Raw genomic sequence first — 18,911 nt, 5'->3', positions numbered from 1 at the left:
CAGTCGCAAAAAATAAATAAACAAATAAATAAATATTGCTATTATAATATGTGCTATCATTTTTTATTATGTGTTATTAATGTGATTATTATTGGAATTAAGATTTGCTGTTTGTTTTTAACTATATATTTTGTAATTAAGTAAGAAAGAAGATAAAGAAGAATTTAGACTTCCTAGGTACATTGGGTACAGTTTCAAATGTTGTTAAGTAAGAACAGTGTCTTGAACTGCTACTTTTTGCTCAGATAAATGGGCCACAGTACTTTTTGTTTAAAAATGGGACAGGATGGGGTTTTAAGCTGGCCTTATTTATTTTCACAGGAAATGAAAAAAAAATTTAAGCCAAATTGATAGATTATCTTTAAATTATGGTAAAGCACAGGCAATTGCTCTATATACTGGACATGCTTGTCACAATTCCACTTTTGCAGGCACTGGGTTGTTTGGATTTGAGACTTCAGTTCCCATCATTCCCTGGTTAGTTATGTCAAATAATAATTCAGTTTTATTTTGTTTGCATCCTGTTCTATAATCACATTTCCTGTTTTTGCTTTGATCAGATTTTTTGCACATTTAGCTGTCACACACCTGATTTGTGGTTTACTTCCTGACAAGTGTGTGATTTAAGTTCTAGGCCTGTTGTTTGGTTGCCTCATAACTATTTTGTTTTTCACATGTTTGATTGTGTGACCACTAGCATTTAGTTCACATTTGTAGCTTACTTCCTGTATGTGCTCATGTGTATTTAGTTTAAAGAATGTTTAATAACAGAAGGTCTTCACTTGCAGCCGGCCTCCAAATTCCCAACAAATCATAAGAGCCACTTTTGGAAGCAGCGGACAGGCTCTTCAGTAAAATTTTGTCGGAGGGAGTTGTATTTGACAAGATATCCATGTCACATAGAGGTGAGCAAGTAAATCCAAATGCTGGGCTATTGCCTGGCAATTCAGCATAATGTGGCAATTCAAATAACATTTGAACGACATGGAAGACTCAAATATTGCACAAGAAGCTGACTGCAAGAAGCTGAGAGCACCATGGTATCCAAGGTAAGGCCAATAGGGAGGCTTTGTGCCTCATGCTTGGTTCAGCTCTGCTCAAAGCCCCAGTGATGCTGGGGATGCCCAGCTATTCCCTTTGGTGCAAAGAACATGCTGCTGACTCCAGTGGTTGGCTTTAAGAACATCATGCTTTCTCTACAGCCTAGAATTGAAAATGCTGTGTGAACACCCTAGGTTTAATGATGTCATGCTTGCTCAGAACCCTATATTTGATGATGTTGTGCAGGTACCATTGTCTGGTGTTGGTGTCAAGTCCCTGTCTTCAGGCCACGATGCAGCTTTTCCGTTCCAAGCTTCAGCCCCTGTTCCTGTTTAGCTGTCACTAAAGGCCCACTGGGCAGCAATTCATGTCCTAGGACATAGCCCATATCAAGTGCCTGTACATCACCAAGGCCAACTCCTGGTCCAGCTTCATGAACGGCCATGACAGGTTCAATCACAAGACCCATGTCAAGTTCAGTCAAAGTATCATTGCAAGCTCTGGCCCAGGGCCGTGTCACATTCTGACCCAGTGCTCACCTTAAACTCTAGCTTAAACTCTTGTTCCATCTTGTCAGATACAGTACCAATTGTAGCATGACAAGTTCCAGCACGAGGCTGCTATGCCAAACCTTGTGCTAGTTTTTGAGTCTAGTCCCCACATCAATCCACACCAAGCCCCCACTAACACCATGCCTTGTATCACAGCCTCAGCGTCAGAGGAACTGACCGAGGATGGTGAAATGGCTTCCATGAAAGACGCTTCAGAAGCAGCTACATAGAAGGGGTTCTGTCTTTATGTTTTTCTTTACGTGCCATGCCGAATTCAGCTGAATTCTACTTTAAATAAGTTTGTTTGGACTTATTTTACCTTTTTTTGGACTACAGTTCCCTGCATTCTCTGGTTAGTTACATTGGTCTTACTATGAGTATAGAAAAGAATCAACACCCTTTAAAATAACTACATTTTATTGCTTTGCAGCCAAAAGAAAGACAGACACATTTTTTTGTTTTATCCATCTGTATTTACTCAGCGCAAATTTTAATATCCAAGTGAAAGATATAACACAAGCATGTCAGAAAGATGACTTGAAAAAATGACTTGTAAACTCAATCAGGTGAAGCTAACCACCTTTTAACAAACCTTAACTTTCAACTGTAATGAGCTGTGTTTTTTTTTTATTAGCTCAGCATGAAAAGCTGGAAAATTTCAGTCTTTTGCAGTGCAACTAGAGCAAACAAAACACTATGGGTGGCAAGGCACTGGCAAGGTAGCAATGCACTGGCAAAAGATTTCCTGGATAAAGTTGTGCACAGGCATAAGTCAGGAGATACAAAAAGAGTGCGGGTTCGATTCCCAGCTAGGCTCGATTCCTGTCTCTGTATGCATGGAGTTTGCATGTTCTCCCCGTGCTTGGTGGGTTTCCTCTGGGTACCCCGGTTTCCTTCCACAGTCCAAAGACCTGCGGATTAGGCGAATTGGCATTCCCAAACTACCCGTAGTGAGTGAGTGAGTGTATGTGTGTGTCCCCTAATGGATTTGCACCCTGTCCAGGGTGTACCCCGCCTTATGCCCTAAGCCTCCAGGAATAGGCTCCTGGTCCCCCGCAACCCTGAATACAGGATAAAGCGGTATAGACAATGAGTAAGAGAGATTGAGTATCTGGTACAGCAGTGGCCATGCCTAGGTTAGGATGTTCATCCAAACTGGATAAAAGAGCCAGGAGGAAACTGGTCAGAGAGGCTACCAAGAGGCCTACAGCAACTCTCAAGCAGTTGCAGGAATTTATGACAAAAAATGGTCAATGTGCGCATGTGACAACAATATCACAAATTCTCCACAAATATGGCTTGTATGGGAGGGTTGCAAAAAAAAAAACAACACTCAAAAAAGACAGTACACTTTATACAGTCACGACTGAGGTTTGAAAAATGCAGGTGGTCAGATAAGACTGAAATAGAATTATTTGGCCACAACACCCAACAATATGTCTAACAGGAATTCAATAAAGCTCACCATCCAAATGACACCATTTCTATACAGGATACAGTTGTAAAGAGACATTTGAGATAGCGGTAAAGAACATTTTCCAGAGCATCATACTGCCTCTGTCTGCTTGCCTTTTTTGCCTAGAGTATCCTAGATTATCCCTTCCCCAGGTAAGTAACACAAACAAACAGCCATTCATGTGGTGTAAAAGAGAACAAGATTAAATAAACCAGGCGATCTTCTTTCAATTCTCCATATTCAACTTGTAATTCCCACATGCTCAGGATGAGTGCTCTAACCAGTCTGCAGCTACACAGTTCCTTACAATATGAAGCAAGCTGCAGTGCACTGTGCTTTTTGACTCCTTTCTGTTGTTGCCAGAATTAACTATTTCAGGAATTTGTGCGACTGTAGTTCCTCTGTGGGGTTGGACCAGACAGGCTAGCCTTTGATCCCCAACACATTAGTGCACCATGGGGACCCATAACCCTGTGGCCTCTTCCCTTTTTTTTGATGTTTGGTAAAGTTTAGTGACAGTCATTTACGGGCCACTCTTAGGAAGGGGTTATTTTTATGCACCTGATCGTTTGGAAGAAAATAGTGTGTTATAATTAAACAGACGGCAACCCCCAAAGAACTATGAAAACCATGCACTTTTTAAGCCGTCGTTTTAGAGGTTTCCTTTACTTTCCTCGCCATCTTTTTTACTGTGTGGAGGATAGTATAGGAATTAGCTTTTTTCCTTTATTTTTCCAAATACTGGCTGTACTACGTGTATAGTGTGATAACCTGTGATTATATCATATATGTCAGGGGTGAGCTTAACTATGGCACCAGACTACATCACCCATCAGGCACTGCATGCCACCTGACCAGGACACCGATGTTATGACACATTGCACTTGATTCAAGTTTCTGTTTAATAAGTCATAAAATACCCAGTACTCAGAGTTATTTGTTGCTGCTGTGTTCTTAAATTCCAACACCTGCATCTGACTTTATATTATATCTGACTAATATTAATTAATTAGCTACAGTATAATAGGTCATATATTTGATTACTTTAATAGGCATTATGATTATTTCATATATGTTCAATAGTATGGAAATACTATGATTAAAGATGTTTACTACAAATTTTTGACGAAATAAAATGCATTATGTTTTTCATGAAATACAGTTGTACAGTTATCTACTGTATAAATTGCATTGACTTTTACTGGACCTTTTCTGAATGACTCAATGTTAAGGCAGATCACACACTCTTTAGAAAGGCCTCTTCCTCTCTGGATTTTGAACAACATACAAGGCAACACAATTCTCAGCCCTCTGCCAGCAATACCTAAGGAGAGCACACACACACACACACACACACACAGCCAGGAAATACTGAAATTGTCAATTACAATTTACCACCACCCACACACACACTATAAATAAATAAATAAATAAATAAATAAATAAATAAATTAATTAATTAATTAATAATTTATAACTACTTTTTTCAATAACTACTTACTCTGTCAATCCAAGTACCAAAACACAGTCTCCCACAGAGAGATTGTAGTCTTGGCCACCCATAGATACACTTGAGGATCCCTCCTACAGTAAATGCCAGTAAAATAAATAAATATGCTTGACAATTTGGACATAAACAAATTAATCAAATGAATTTTAGAAATATACAATTTGCCAGATCCATCCATCCGAGTCTTTCATGGTTGTCCCTGATTCTCCAGGACCATATAGCATAACCTGAAAAATAAACAGTCATGGATGATGTGATTATTTAGTTTCCTACTCTAATTCAATCTACCAGATTATTTCTAAAAATTATATTTAAGATCCTATTTCCATCAAACCTTTACTTATTTTTAAATACTTACCAAATTAGTGAAAGATTGATTATTGGTAACATTTGCACAGACCGCATAAAAATGAAATAAATTGTGAATGTAATCCTAAATAAATTGCATTATATTTTTACAACAGGGAACAGTTACCAGGTTTAGAATTGAACTGCAGGCCAAGTGCTTATCCTGTTTCCCAGAATTTCCCAAACAGCCCTGTATTTCACTACCACCTCTGTCACCTCTGATTTCCCCTCACTGGAAAAGTTAAGCTGATTATTTGACCCACAGATGTTTGTTGTTTGGGAGTCTCTGTTTTTATCCATATGCACAAGCTTCATTTGAGTAGTATTAATGTCACTTGGCCATATTTCTATTTGGATAAATAGGAATAACTGGGATATTGTGCTTGATTATATTGTTATCTTTCTTACCACAGTCTCAAATTGATTTCCAAACATGTCCAGAGGTTTTCCATTGACTAATGCAGGCTTCTGCTTCTCTACCCAGTCTTTAAGGCAGAACGGGGTCATCAAATTCATTGTGTTGAGTGGGAAAGGTGGTGGCTTGATAGGATCAGCTACAAAATTAATGTCAGTGAATATGTTATCTACTTGTCACAAATGTTGTTACAAATGTTCAAAAACATACAAGATGCCTTATTTATTATAATTTTTTTCTGATTTTTTTTTGCCACAAATCTTGCCACAAACAAATCTTTTTTTGAGTCATTTAGTTCATTTCGTTTTTTTAATCAGAAATAAAATAAAATGTTGCTTTTTTTAATAAAAAGACCCCCAATACGTCTACATACACAAATTTTGGCTATAGTTCCAGTACACTATACACTATATAAACATTTTTTTATCACATTTGTAAACTTTTGTGAAAGCTTTAACTATTTTTTAAAGTTTTTTATTTAACAAAATGAGGAAAAGTGAAAGGGTCTATGTAAATATTTTCTTAATGTACTCTATATTCCTATTGAAATATTGCATTATAGGAGTTTGTCTGAGTTTCCACAACATGTCACACCTAAGAATGTAAAAAAAATGTATATATAAAAAAGAGTGTAAAATAAATTTTGATAAAATATCTGCAAGCAGAAAATGCCACATTAATACATTTTGACTTCCATCAATAATGAAGGAAACCATAAAACACAACCAAAAGTCTAACAACTGATGCAGAGCACAAAAAGTTACCTGGGTCAGGTTTTCCAGTCTTATGCTGCTTTGATGCCATAAACCTGTCAATAAACAAAGTTTGTTTGTACAGGCTGTGTACCCAGGGAGCATTTTTAGACTTATAACAATGGCTTACTCTTCAATAACTGGAACTAGTTGAGTGCCCAGGTTCTCACAATAAAACCAGCGCTCAAACAGGATGTCTGTGCTGTTATTCACATAGTACCTGGAATAAAATAAAGGATAAAAAAACAACCTGCTGGAGAAAGAATATTAATATATACATGTGCAAACTTTCTGTGATATTTTTGGTGGTGTCTGGAAATGAATTTCTGTATATATTTTAAAGAAGAATTGAACGGGGTACAAGCTGGTCACTGGTGCAACCTAGAAATGTTGTGAAATCACTTTTTTTTTTTTTTTTTTAAATCAAAAGCAGTCTTAGTGATTATGATTATGGCATTTTTTCATATGCATGGCATAATCCAAACCTCCAATTGTGAAAATTTTTTGTCAGTTTCCTCCATTTTAAGAATCAAAAATTCTACAGAGTTGATAGAGATTACTGTATGTCTAATGTAACAAGACATTACAAATATATATATTTTAAATTTCTTTTTTAAAAATATGTTCATTCTGTGTGTTTTGTGAATTGCATTATCACCATTTAAAACATAATGAAAAAAATAACATGTTTAATAATTATGTCTTAAAACAGATTACTCCATGAGGACCAACAAATAATAATAAAGAAGTCTGTGTGCTGTTTTTTTTTTTTTTTTATAGTATCTGTCTAAGTTACCGGAGACAGTCTTTTTCTGAATGTTGTCGTCTCCTCTCCACCACAAGTCCAATTGTGTTTTCCTGCCTTTGAGGAGAGTGAGGGATTCGTGCTGGAAGCAAAAACATCTGGCAAAAAAGTATAACCAGTACATAAAGCATGTTTAGACAGTTAAATGCATCCGATTGGTAGGAAATACTTGCAGAGATAGCACTGACCAGGGAAAAGAAACAAAGAACTGGGTACCATTAGTTTCAGAGCCACAGCAGGCAAAGCAATTTAGTCAGCACCAAGTCAGGATTCCTACCTCTCCTTCGCGGATATGCACATCTTTGTGCTTGCCATTCTCCACCACTTTCAAGACCATGTCTCCACGGATCTGGTAAAATAGCTAAGACAAGAGGCAGTACGAGGTCAGTAGCAGAACTCCAGTACAGCAGCTTTTTCATGTTGATCTGAGCTTGTTTATTTGAACCTTTAAATTTAAATTTAAGTACTGGCAAATTATTATCAAAATTACAATTCTACCAGAATATATTTATTCACGAGAGACCTATCAGTAGACCAACTATAGTGTAGTGTTGTGTTTACTGTTTTAGTGAACCATTTACCAATTAATTGTCACTGTACTGTATGTATAGGCATCTGCTGACCTCTACTGACCACACCACTGGTGTACAAGCCTCAGCACAAGAAATGCACAAGTGTAATACCACAGGTTTAATTCACTGGCTAGTTTCCCAATGTTTTTTTTAATAATATGGGTTGGTATTTTTTAAAGAAAAACAATTAAATATTTATAGTGGTATGACTGAGAGGATTAGATTTGACTCTCATGAACTGAATGAAAGAATGCAAGTTAACATACTTTATGAACAGTATAAAACTTTTTATAGATGTTTCTTATATATAATATTTTACATTTTAAAAAAAGTTATATAAAGAGTTTTTTTGCACGCATTTATAGTGCATTTCTTTTCTTACTGTTAAGTAACCCTGTATATTATGTGTGCTGATTATGACTTGCAGAAAGACAAGAGAACTTTGCCCTTATTTTGAAACATTCCATTGGTTGAAAGGGTCAAGTCCAAAATCTCTAAACATTTTGAGTCTTGCTTGTGAATATACAGTACATAATGTATTAAATCATGTCTACATTTGATTGATAATTTGCCATGAATTATTTAAATTAATAAAATATAGATATTAATTAGTGGTTTGAATAACTTAACATTCTACAAATTGATTTCATGTTTAATGCACTTCAAAATAACTAAATAATTCTTTCATGACTCAGTTGACCAAAAGAAGAAGAATGCACGTGAAAGTAACTCAAAACCTTTAGATTTTGCAGATGGCTCTTATAAAGCAGGGAAAGTGATGAATGAAGTTAAGCTTTCCATTGATTACAAGTGTTGTGTACCATTTGCAATTGAAAGCTATCTATACCCTCAACACTACCTGTTAAGACACACAGCTAGTATTATGATACTGTTATGTACTGTATATATACTGTATTATGATGTGTATAAGGGAATAGATAGCTTCAACTAAATAGAAGTATAAAGTAAGTGGTAGTTGTGACTTGAGTAAATACTTGTTAGACTTGTTTTTATCTACTTCATTGCTGGTCTAAAACCAAATCAATATCTGAAGTGACATGAAAGAGTGAAGCTTCTTTACCCTAAGGACAGAGAAGATCAATGTCATTCCTCAAAGGGAGAAAAAATCAATGGTTGTCTTTAATTGAGGCAAAAATAGTAAGATAGATTTAAACAATATTGAAGCAAATAATTAGTAAGAGAGATTTAAAGCCTTAATTTGCCGTTATCCCAATTTTTCATTGTATAGTCATACTTCACCTCTTCACCTTCCTCTATGTGGTAATCCTTTCGTATGTTTGGCCCACCAACGAACATGATATTTAACTCATAGAAGAACCTGAAAATGACATTATATTTCCTGAGTTCAGTAAAAATAATATTTGTGTTTAAGAGATACTATCTACTTACATTAATTTGTTGCAGACAGGTGGTAAAAAAGAAGCCTCATTCTCCTTAATCCACTTGTCTATATTGACATGGAGAGACTGGTTTGTCATTTTCTTCTTATTGATTTAGACTGCAGCAATATAGCAGCAGCAACTCTGAGCACTTAAATCACGCCATGTGTGTTCTCGTAAGCCATTAACCTGGGCCAGGGTGGAGCACAGACCATGTGCAGAGGTACGTGGCTGTGCTTTACTGAAATCCTTGTTTACAGTTCACATATTAACTAATAGGGCACACATAAACTATGAAGTCAAAGCCTTTGAAGTTTTACCCTAGATGACACTATTAATCTTTTTTTATTATTATTATTACTCCAGCCATTTGATAGTCTGAATGACTGGACACTGGTGAATGTAAGAAATTATTTAGTAAATCAAATGTCATAAAAAATATTTTTAGAAAATGAAAATGTCCTTAGAAGGATGATCTTTATAATTTTCTTTTACTTTCATACCTGTCAACCTCAGTCTTTGTTTTTCGACAAAACAGCGAAAAACATCAGTGCACTGTACATACTGTGCATTGTGTAATACAAGTTGACAAGTTGACTTTTGACATGCTCTGAAAGATATAGTACGAAGAGCATTTAAATCAAACTGGGATTTATGATTAACATAATAACATTATCAAAGTAAAAACAACCTTTATTTCTGTATATAATACCTTTCTACATTAATGCACTTATCCCACCATTTCACTAGTGCTTGGGTACGATCAAGGTAGAAATTCTTCTTTGTACAGAGGAGTCATATTAGACTGCCTGCTGAGACGCTGGCCTCTCAGGAACTCCTTTAACGACTCAAACATATGGAAATTTATAGGAGCAAGCTCAGGACTATAAAGGGAATGTGGCCATAATTCCCAGCAGAGTTCATGTAATGTGCTAGTGGTGTTCATGTATGATTGCATGAACAGTTCCCACAAACTGAAGCGTCCCCTTGGCGAACCAGTTATAAGTCCATTTTAAAGGATCAGGCGTTCCTCTTGCAGAATGTATTATTCAAATGTTTTACTACGACTAAGAGGCTCATTACTGTACTGTGCTTTAAGTCTTCGGTACATCTCAACTTCAACTCAAGTCCAGTTTTGACTGAAACGTCCCTTTTACTGTGTTTATTTCTACTGCATTTACTGGAGAATAGGCTTTATTAAGCTTTGTGCTTTTATTTATTTATTTATTGAGGTTTTATTTTGCTTAACGTCTTGCTACCTCACTGATTAAGCACGGTATTCTTTATATAGTACTGTATATACAGTACCATGCGTCCCTACATATTATTATTATGCTGGAAGTAATATCTTCTATTTCCGGGCCAATAATAACCAGCGTGTAAAATTAAAGAAAACTTACAAAAGAAAACTTCATTATACGGGTTTATTTGGCGTATTTTTCCCACTACAATAATAAATAGATAAAATAATGATACCGAGGTTTTATAAAGTATTACTGTCTAACATACTGCATATGTGTTATTAGCAGCTAGTAAGAGTAAAAAGCTAGCAGCTAGATTTAAGACAGTCATTTCAGTCATTAGGATTATATTCCTCTTTAACAAAGTAAAAATTTTACTATGGTCTAAGAAAATATCGGTAAATCGTGTAAAACAATGGGGTTTTTTTTTGTTTTTTTTTTTACAGGCATGCTGGACAACAGTATGGAGAAATGCTAACCGCTAGATCTGGCGCTCGCGCTTCAGATCTAGCGGTTAGCTAGCTTTACTGGGTAAAATGCAGTTAATTTCAACATTGCGCAGCCTGGACTAAGTCGGATCAATCAAACTTTACAGAGTCATACCACTCTGTTAAAGCATACAACGCAAAAATGCATTTAATACGTGTAAAACGCAATGATGCAATGTTAAATGCTATAAGAGTTGTAGCAACATTATGTTGACGGAGCTCCAGTGGCGCAATCGGTTAGCGCGCGGTACTTATACAGCAGTACAAAGCAGAGCAATGCCGAGGTTGTGAGTTCGAGCCTCACCTGGAGCAGTGTTTTTAAAAACCAAATCGTTTGTTTTTGTTGAGCTTGTTTGCCCGATTGTTAGTGCAGCAGTTAAGATTGTAAATATTGTATTGCCAAATAGTTTGCCAAAATACAGAAATAAAACTTATATATATATATATAATGTATATATAATTCTAATATATATACAAATTAGAATTTTTTATGTTTCCATAGTTTATTCATCTAATCAACGAATTATACAAATGCACCTCGTAATTTGTTAGTATTTTCCCCTCGCGGTGTTAACTTTTATTTAACAGAAAAGAAAGATTTCATGGCGGTTGTCAAAAACCCTTTTAACGTAACTGATTGTACCTGTTTTTGACGACAGAGGGCGCTATAAGATAAACTATGAGGCATTTCATTTCCCTATATTGTTCAGAGCCATGTGATGGCAGTATTGTACAGGGCTTTCTGAAAAGATTGCTAAATAATTAAAGCTTGTGCTAAATTAAAAGCACAGGAGTTGGTTTCTGATCTGTGCAGATATGCATTTCTTTTTATTAAATTATGCAGGTCATGTGAAATAAATTTTGTTCTATCCATAAGACCCACATTAAAATGCGTTATTCCTCATTTATGTGTTTGACCTAAACATCTTAAGAAATAATTACATGGTTAAAAGTCATATTTATAATTCTAAGGTGATTTTGCAAGCCCTACCAAAATGGTAAGGTGGGGAAAACATAATACAATGATTGATGTTTAGATTGTAGTGTATTTCTACTTGTAGCAACCCTTAAGGAAAAAGCATGTATATGATATTTTATTGTTATAGCAGTATTTTACAAAGTCCTGGAATAGGTCAATGAGATAGATAATTGCTAGGTTCTGAGGGTAAGCATATCTGGTATTGTTTAATGAAGATAACTGTTGATGAGTAGGTGACCTGTTAGCTGATACAGTGATTAATCAACTTGAATAGTACAGACAATTGGCTATAAGCAACACTTCCTTTTCATTGCAAATTAAATGACTAACACTGGAATGAATGACACAGGAGCTTACTGATGATGTAAACAGTATGACTTTGCCTTTTCTCAGGAGCAATGGAGGCCAGGATACAATTAACATGAGATCAGTGGAAAACGATGGCTGTGCCGAGAAAGGAGACGCTTTGAGCAGAACAAACATTAACACACTGAATCTGGTATGTTCTGGTTCTTAGATGTCTCCCCCACATAAATCTTCTCAAATAAACAAGCAGTAGTGGAAAAGTGTTTGCATAAGTGTTAAGGTCTGCTCTTAACTCTTAATTAGCAGCTGACACTGATGTTGTGTGAAACGGATTGAACATCATCTGAAACATAGATTACTGAAAATGCATTATAGTCTGCATAAATCTGGTCTAATAGCATAATTTAATGCTTTGGGTTTTTGAAGCCTGCTATTGGAGCTATTTCAGTGCAGCAAGGTCATTGTGCTTTGTGCCACACTTCTCTGCACAGAGCAATAGATAGATGCCTTCATAATTACACACATATTGTATACACTGCACTGATCGTGTGAGGGAAACTGTCATTACAGCAGCCAAACAAAGCACAGCAGCACACATATAAGTAATGATAAATTATTGCAGGCCTCAGTATTGCTTACAGTATGCATTTTTTAGTACTTAATGGTAAATAAGGCAAAAATAGAAGAATCATCTTTAGTAAGTGTTTTTTTTTTTTTTTTTGGTCAGGGATGAGCTGAATAAATCTATGAGTCTATTCCACTATCCCAGGAACACTGGGTACCACATACACATTTGGGTGGTCATTTATACTTGGGGTGATTTAGCATAGTCGAACCACACACCAGCATGTTTTTGAGACTGGAAGACGCAGGGATGACATTTATAAAATCTCCCTATATATATTAACTCAAGGTCGCAAGGAGGACTGTTAAGCAAAATACACAACATTTGATATATTTCACAGTTCTCAGAAGATACAAAAAAATATGATTGTATTTTCTTCTGATATCAAGTTACTAGTTTATTCATATAGTCATTAGGTCAACTATTACCCCTGTCCTTCAGGTCATGGGCTTAAATACAGCAAACTTAAGGCATTTCTTGTGAAATTAATGCTCTGCCCATACAGGTCCTCTGTCAGTGGCAAGTCAACAGCATCCATCATCACTGTGTTCTGTCTGCACTTGTGGTGTGTCAAAAGACCATATGCCTAGTTGGCTATGGAACACGGACAAGACCAAACACACAATCATTACTACAATGCATTTCCTTATTCCCATAATTTTTTTTACATACAGTATAATTATTCTCTGTGAGTAGTAGGACATGCTACCTTATCGCTCTCTCCATCTGCCCAGCAATAGCTGCAATGTCATCAAGAGAAAAAATGAATCACTGATTAGCAAGCTGTATTTAGTGCTTGTTTACATGAACATGACAGTGCAAGTAAAGGCATCTTGAAATTTCTCTTCTTCCGCTGCATTTTTTAATGATTTTATTTTCAAGTTTTAGAGGCAAAGATAAATGTTAAGATATTTTAATAGGTATGGTAGACAAACAAATGCTTACTATATTACACATTTTAATAAAGAAAAGAAATTTATTTATGGACACACCTCCCAGCCAGCATATATTACTGGCTCTCACCTATTCTACCAAATAAGATTACTAAATATGAATGAATGAACACATTTGAACAAACTAATTGATTTATTATTTCTTTTGTCAACAATAAATTTAATGGAGCGGATGCTACTTTCCTTTTTTTTTTTATTCATAAATTTCTTTTTCATTTTCTTTTTCCATAATCTCAAGCTTAGCAGTAAAAAGAAATATAGGCTGTTGTATTTTGTGAATCCACTTAGCCAAATCTCTAAATGCATAGTGTGGGCGGGTTTTTGTTATAAATGTCAGTAACCTGACAACCTGCACTCTTTTGTAACTCTCATTTCTATGCAACTAATGACAGAGCACTGAGTCTTGCCTTATAATTCTCATCTGTTTCTGCCTAGCTGTCTTTGCTGCGCTGTGAGTTGTGACAGTTTGTTATCTCAGCAGCCCTCAGGCAGTACTCCTTATGGTAGAAGATATGATTATTATCATTGTGACTGATTTTTCCAAGTGCTCTAGGCAGATTGATTATGAAATGTCTTGAAAGGACATGATGTCATTGCACTTGGCATGATGAACAATGGAAATAAGGAGTTTTGTCAAAAGTTTCCTTCTAATGAATTATTAATCATTATTATTTTTTATTTTTTTGTGGTTGATTTGTCAAAATGTCTGCTGTAGGCAGTACTGGAATCTGAAAATAGTTTATGAAAGCGAACTACACATTTACCTTTTCTTTGGTGTTTTAGACATCTGGCACTCTTGCCTCTAATGTACTTTTGGCTTATAATACGTAACTACATTGTGTGTTTCTCGCTACACATAAAGTATACAGTACTTACAGAGTTACTGGAATCAAGAGAAACCCATGGGGAGAAAAGTTCCAAGCTTGTACTAACAGTCAAAAGGAAAGTGTGGGAAGAGTAAATGAATTATATAGGGGAGGCTGGATTTCCGAAGCTTTTTGAGTTCCTACACTCAACAAAGAAATCTCTTTAGCCTAATTAATTATTACTCCAACGCAGCGCTCCTGTGCCAATCCTTTGACAGTGCTGCTAAAATCAACAGCAGACACACCCATGGTGCCTGGATCATTATTCTGTGCTTTTAGGTTTAGGGTGGAAGTCTTGTTGTTTACGGTATATTTTAGCATTTCTTTATATGCGTACGTCTCTGTTTTTCAATCAGCTTTTATTCTGAATTATAAATAATTATGCATGTTTCCAGGCATTTTCCTGTGTCACCTTAGTATGTGCGTTAGCTTGCTCCAACATTGGATTTATAGTGTAAATAACTGCAGATGAGAAGCTCATTTCCGTCCCAAGGAATTATTCATTCAGTCATTCATCTTGAGCATCTCAGCACGGGTGGTTCTTTTAAAAAGTTTCTGTGTAAGACTTCCTGGAATGTTTTTCCCCCTGCAGCTTTTCAGAGCCTTTTATCAGCATAAACCCTGCTTTGCATTTCTTTCTTTCTATTTTTTATCTGACAGGCCACAGACACATTATGCACAGCCCTTTCTTTTCTATTCTGGCTTTAGCAATTGAACAGGACACCGCAATAACACATCCTCTGGACTCATTGCCCACATCCAGATACCATGAATAATGGATTCTCAGTGAAAGTATCCCATTTGATTTATGTGTGTTCAAAGAGCCAGATAGTGGGAAAGTGTTCAGATGGTGGTCCAATATCTCCCTTGTTGAGGACCTTTCTGTGCCAAGATGCCTATGGTCATCTTAGCTAGGCTACTTTGGAATGATGATCTAAACAATAGAGGTTTTTAAAACAATATTTAATTATTTTTAAAATAATATTTTAAAACATAAAAATAATGTTGAAGGTAAATGTGATTTTTGTCTCCATATAAAAAAAAAAATTCTTTTTCAGAGCGAAAGTTACATTCAAACATATGGTATATACTATATTTTTACCCCAGCATTCCTTTTTTTCACATTGGTTCAATGTAAGTGCAATTGGTTTTATTTTTCAGATTTCCACACTTAACTGTAGAGTTTTGTCCAGAGCGCTTTACCTACAGGGTTGTGGGGGTAGACCACACAGTTTCCTCATCATACAAGGTGGTTTGGATCTCTCAGTATTATTTTCTGTGGCTACATAAATGGTCAGTGTGACCTCAAATTTGCTAATTCAAGCCAACTAATTGGATGAATGGTTTAGGTTAGGGCTACAGGCTGGGTTACTATTAATGGCTATATGGCCATCAATCCACCTAAAACAACCTTGCTTTATTAGAAATCACAGTGGAAATCTGCTGCCTTAAAAGGAGCCAATGCTACTACGCTTTTCCAAGAAAATTTCAAGGACATCCTTCAAGTATATACCAGAAAAAATTTACCAACATTCTTCCATACCTGAGAAGTGTGAGGCAGTCCTTCATTCTCCTAGATCGGTTTGTTGTTGTTGTTGTTGTTGTTGTATGGTGGAAAAAGAACAAAAAAATGCAAAAAGTGTTTGTTTTTTTGTTTTGTTTTTTTTACTTTCAGAGGTCAGGTAGTAGATGTTAAGAATGTTTAAAATTTAAATAGTTAAATTGTTCAAAAAAGAGGACACATAAGCATATTGCTCACTGGGACAGTGTTGTTGTTTTTGTTTTTCTCATTATTATTAGCTGAAGAGCCTGAACTTTAATGTGAACTTCACTAGAATTACAAATGAAATTGTACAATAGTTCTTCTTTTTTTTTCCTTCTTCTTTTTTTTGTAATTGTATGATGTTTCTTTAACTCAAGACAGAGCATTTGCGAGAACACAATGTTTTGCAATGGCCATTCCTCTCACTTACTCTTATTTACCCTCTCTAACACTCATTCTGTACAAGGTTGCAGGGTCCAGGGTACTTGTGACTGGGTGCCAGTTGAGGAATTGGGCGGAAGCTGAAGTACATAGGGAAACCCATGAACACTGATCCATGACAGGAATCGAACCCTTGACCCTGGAGGTGCAAGTCTTGAGCCAACCTCATTTCTTCATATTTTGCTTCCAAAAAGTTTGACATTTTTGTTTTTTTTTAATGTAGTCTTGAGGAATAGCTTTGCTATGTTTTCTGAAAGACTTTTTGGCACTCATTTTTGGCAGAGTTTCTCTCTAATTTTCAGTCCCTGTACCTGACCAGTTTCAGAGGAATGTTTTTTGTTTGTTAAGCCATAAAGTGGCCTATGAATCTTTCGAGAATAAAAAAAAAAACTGAAAGCATAAACCAGTGAGAAACAGATGCAAATGATGACTGATGATCAGGCTGGTGATGAATATACTGGTGATGGTGAATGCTGAGTGTTTTTTGTAGGGCTGAATGCAGGGAGTTTTTCCTTGCCACCGTCGCCCTTGGCGTGTATCTTCTTGCACATTGCAGCCTGTCACAGTAAAACATTTTTTCCTATTTCTTTTATTTATTCTTCATAATTAAATTTCATCCAATATGAAAAAATTATAGGTGTCTCAAGACTTTTGCACAGTACTGTTGCTCTCATGGAGGGGTACCTATAATTCTGGCTGTATATTTATGTAGGAAATTTTTACCTTGTATTTTACTGAATTTTAGTGTGAATTGACTCTACTTACTGCATAGATTTATCTCTTATTTATATTTACCTGTGATTACCCGACTTACCCTCAATGGACTGAATACTTGTCAAATTTTGGGGGGGGGGAAGATCTGCTTATTATTAAAATGTAAAAAAAATAATAATAATCTTTGGCCGCCAAAGCAAACAAACCAAAATAAAGTTGTATAAATATTGTACTATCTTGATCACTCATCTTCTATACCGCTTTATCCTGTATTCAGGGTCGTGGGGACCTGGAGCCTATCCCAGGAGGCTTAGGGCAAAAAAAAATTGCGTACACACAAAACCACTGAAAACGGTGTCAGACCAGACCAGTATGGGGCGCTGTAGTTCTGCCATAGAGATACACTATACACGGAGAACAAGACTTTGCGCATGCGCATAACCTTACGAACCTATACGAACCAAGATGGTGTTGTCCATTATCGCTTGTTGCTCATAACAGTTGCATAGAAACAATAGATTTTGCTGTAATAAAGCTAGTAGGCTTTGTAGCAACACGAACACAATCATGTAGTCCGCCATTATTGTTGTTGCTGTTACGTGTGACGCAGCCGACACGTGATGTAATGACATCATCGTTTCACAAAATATACGGATTGGCCATACACACGAAGACGCAAGGGTGTCGTTTTCAGATTTATCCACTTTGGGACCCGGTTTCAAAAAATAGCGGTTTTAGTCTCCTAAAACTGAAACCGTGCGATCCGTGTGGAGGAAACGCCAATACGATAAAAAAAAATTATACGTATACAGCGGAACGCGTCTCCAAGTGGAAAGGCCCTTAGCCTAACCTGCATATGTTTGGACTGTAGGAGGAAACCCACCAAGCACAGGGAGAACATGAAAACTCCATGTACACAGAGACGGGAATTAAGCCTGGCCGGGAATCGAACCCGGACCCTGGAGGTGCAAGGTGACAGTGCTAACTACTACACCACGTGCTGCTATTGTACATTTGCATAATTCATCCTAGAGTTTTTGCTACTGACCTCTGTTCCATTATGTATCCATTAGTGAAACAAAAGCGTGTCGTTTCAGTTTTAAATCCTTTCACTCACTCTACAATCACCCAGATTTTTACAAATCTTTACAAATATTGTTTTAGTAAAATATTTCAGCAAGTTTCCACAAGTCAAGCATAATCTATTTACCATGTTGCATTATTAATGGTGTTCTAAAGGAAAATAAAAAGCATGAATGGCCCATTCAGTCTTTTCATTTATGCCTTTACTTAGTGGGGTAATGAGCCAACTACATGTGATTTTGACAGTGGCTAAAGTTGGCCCCCTCTAGAGCGTTTACTCTGTGCCAGGCTCTAATCCCTCCTAAGCAAGGCGGCTGACATCATTCCTTCCAGACACTGGGGCTTGTTATTGCTGCCATTCCAGGACTTCTTGCTGTAACTGAGCAAACATTTCATGGGACTTCACAAGGGCTGTCATTCCGGCAATGGAGTGTTTTAGCGGTTCAACACACTACCACACTTCAGACTTGGGGGCCGACAGACTTTCGTCAATTACATAGCACAGAGATCAAATGCATTAGCACCCCTACTGAAACTATCATTTACAGACTTAGTAGCTTATAAACTATAAATTCATCATATGAGACCTGTTGAATTACCATAAACCTCAAATATGTGTGAGGTGTTTATGCTGTTTATATGACTTAAACATAAATAAACCTTAAGCAAATATTTGTTCATCTGCTGTTGGTTCTATTCTTGCAATTAAAGAGACAACACAATGAGACCTTCTGAATAATGTAAAAGTTCTTCTGGAATGCCCAGACAAGAGAGAGAGAGAGGGTGGAGGGGTTGGCTGTAAGTCAGTGGTTCATGTGAACA

General features: G+C 36.4%; 1 protein-coding gene, 1 long non-coding RNA gene and 1 other non-coding gene across 3 annotated transcripts; 1 reads left to right on the top strand and 2 right to left on the bottom strand.

Annotated features, from left to right (window-relative positions):
- Positions 1-3,351: 3,351 nt before the first annotated feature.
- On the bottom strand, positions 3,352-9,054 carry haao (3-hydroxyanthranilate 3,4-dioxygenase). The gene is made up of 10 exons (XM_053501475.1): positions 8,861-9,054; positions 8,711-8,789; positions 7,156-7,239; positions 6,870-6,976; positions 6,204-6,293; positions 6,086-6,129; positions 5,315-5,460; positions 4,717-4,785; positions 4,550-4,632; positions 3,352-4,372 (listed from the first exon to the last, which is right to left on the bottom strand). Exons 1-10 carry the CDS (start codon positions 8,947-8,949, stop codon positions 4,297-4,299), a joined length of 867 nt encoding a protein of 288 aa, XP_053357450.1. The 5' UTR covers positions 8,950-9,054; the 3' UTR covers positions 3,352-4,296.
- A 1,743-nt stretch (positions 9,055-10,797) lies between these two features.
- On the top strand, positions 10,798-10,891 carry trnai-uau (transfer RNA isoleucine (anticodon UAU)). The gene is made up of 2 exons: positions 10,798-10,835; positions 10,856-10,891. It is a non-coding gene; the product is annotated as a tRNA-Ile (tRNA).
- A 1,917-nt stretch (positions 10,892-12,808) lies between these two features.
- On the bottom strand, positions 12,809-15,818 carry LOC128529253 (uncharacterized). Its single transcript, XR_008361032.1, has 3 exons — positions 14,319-15,818; positions 13,199-13,229; positions 12,809-13,083 (listed from the first exon to the last, which is right to left on the bottom strand). It is a non-coding gene; the product is annotated as an uncharacterized LOC128529253 (long non-coding RNA).
- Positions 15,819-18,911: the final 3,093 nt, after the last annotated feature.

Source organism: Clarias gariepinus, chromosome 8 (genome assembly GCF_024256425.1).
Source record: "Clarias gariepinus isolate MV-2021 ecotype Netherlands chromosome 8, CGAR_prim_01v2, whole genome shotgun sequence".
Lineage (NCBI taxonomy): Eukaryota > Metazoa > Chordata > Actinopteri > Siluriformes > Clariidae > Clarias > Clarias gariepinus.
This window is presented reverse-complemented; position numbering and strand designations above follow the sequence as displayed.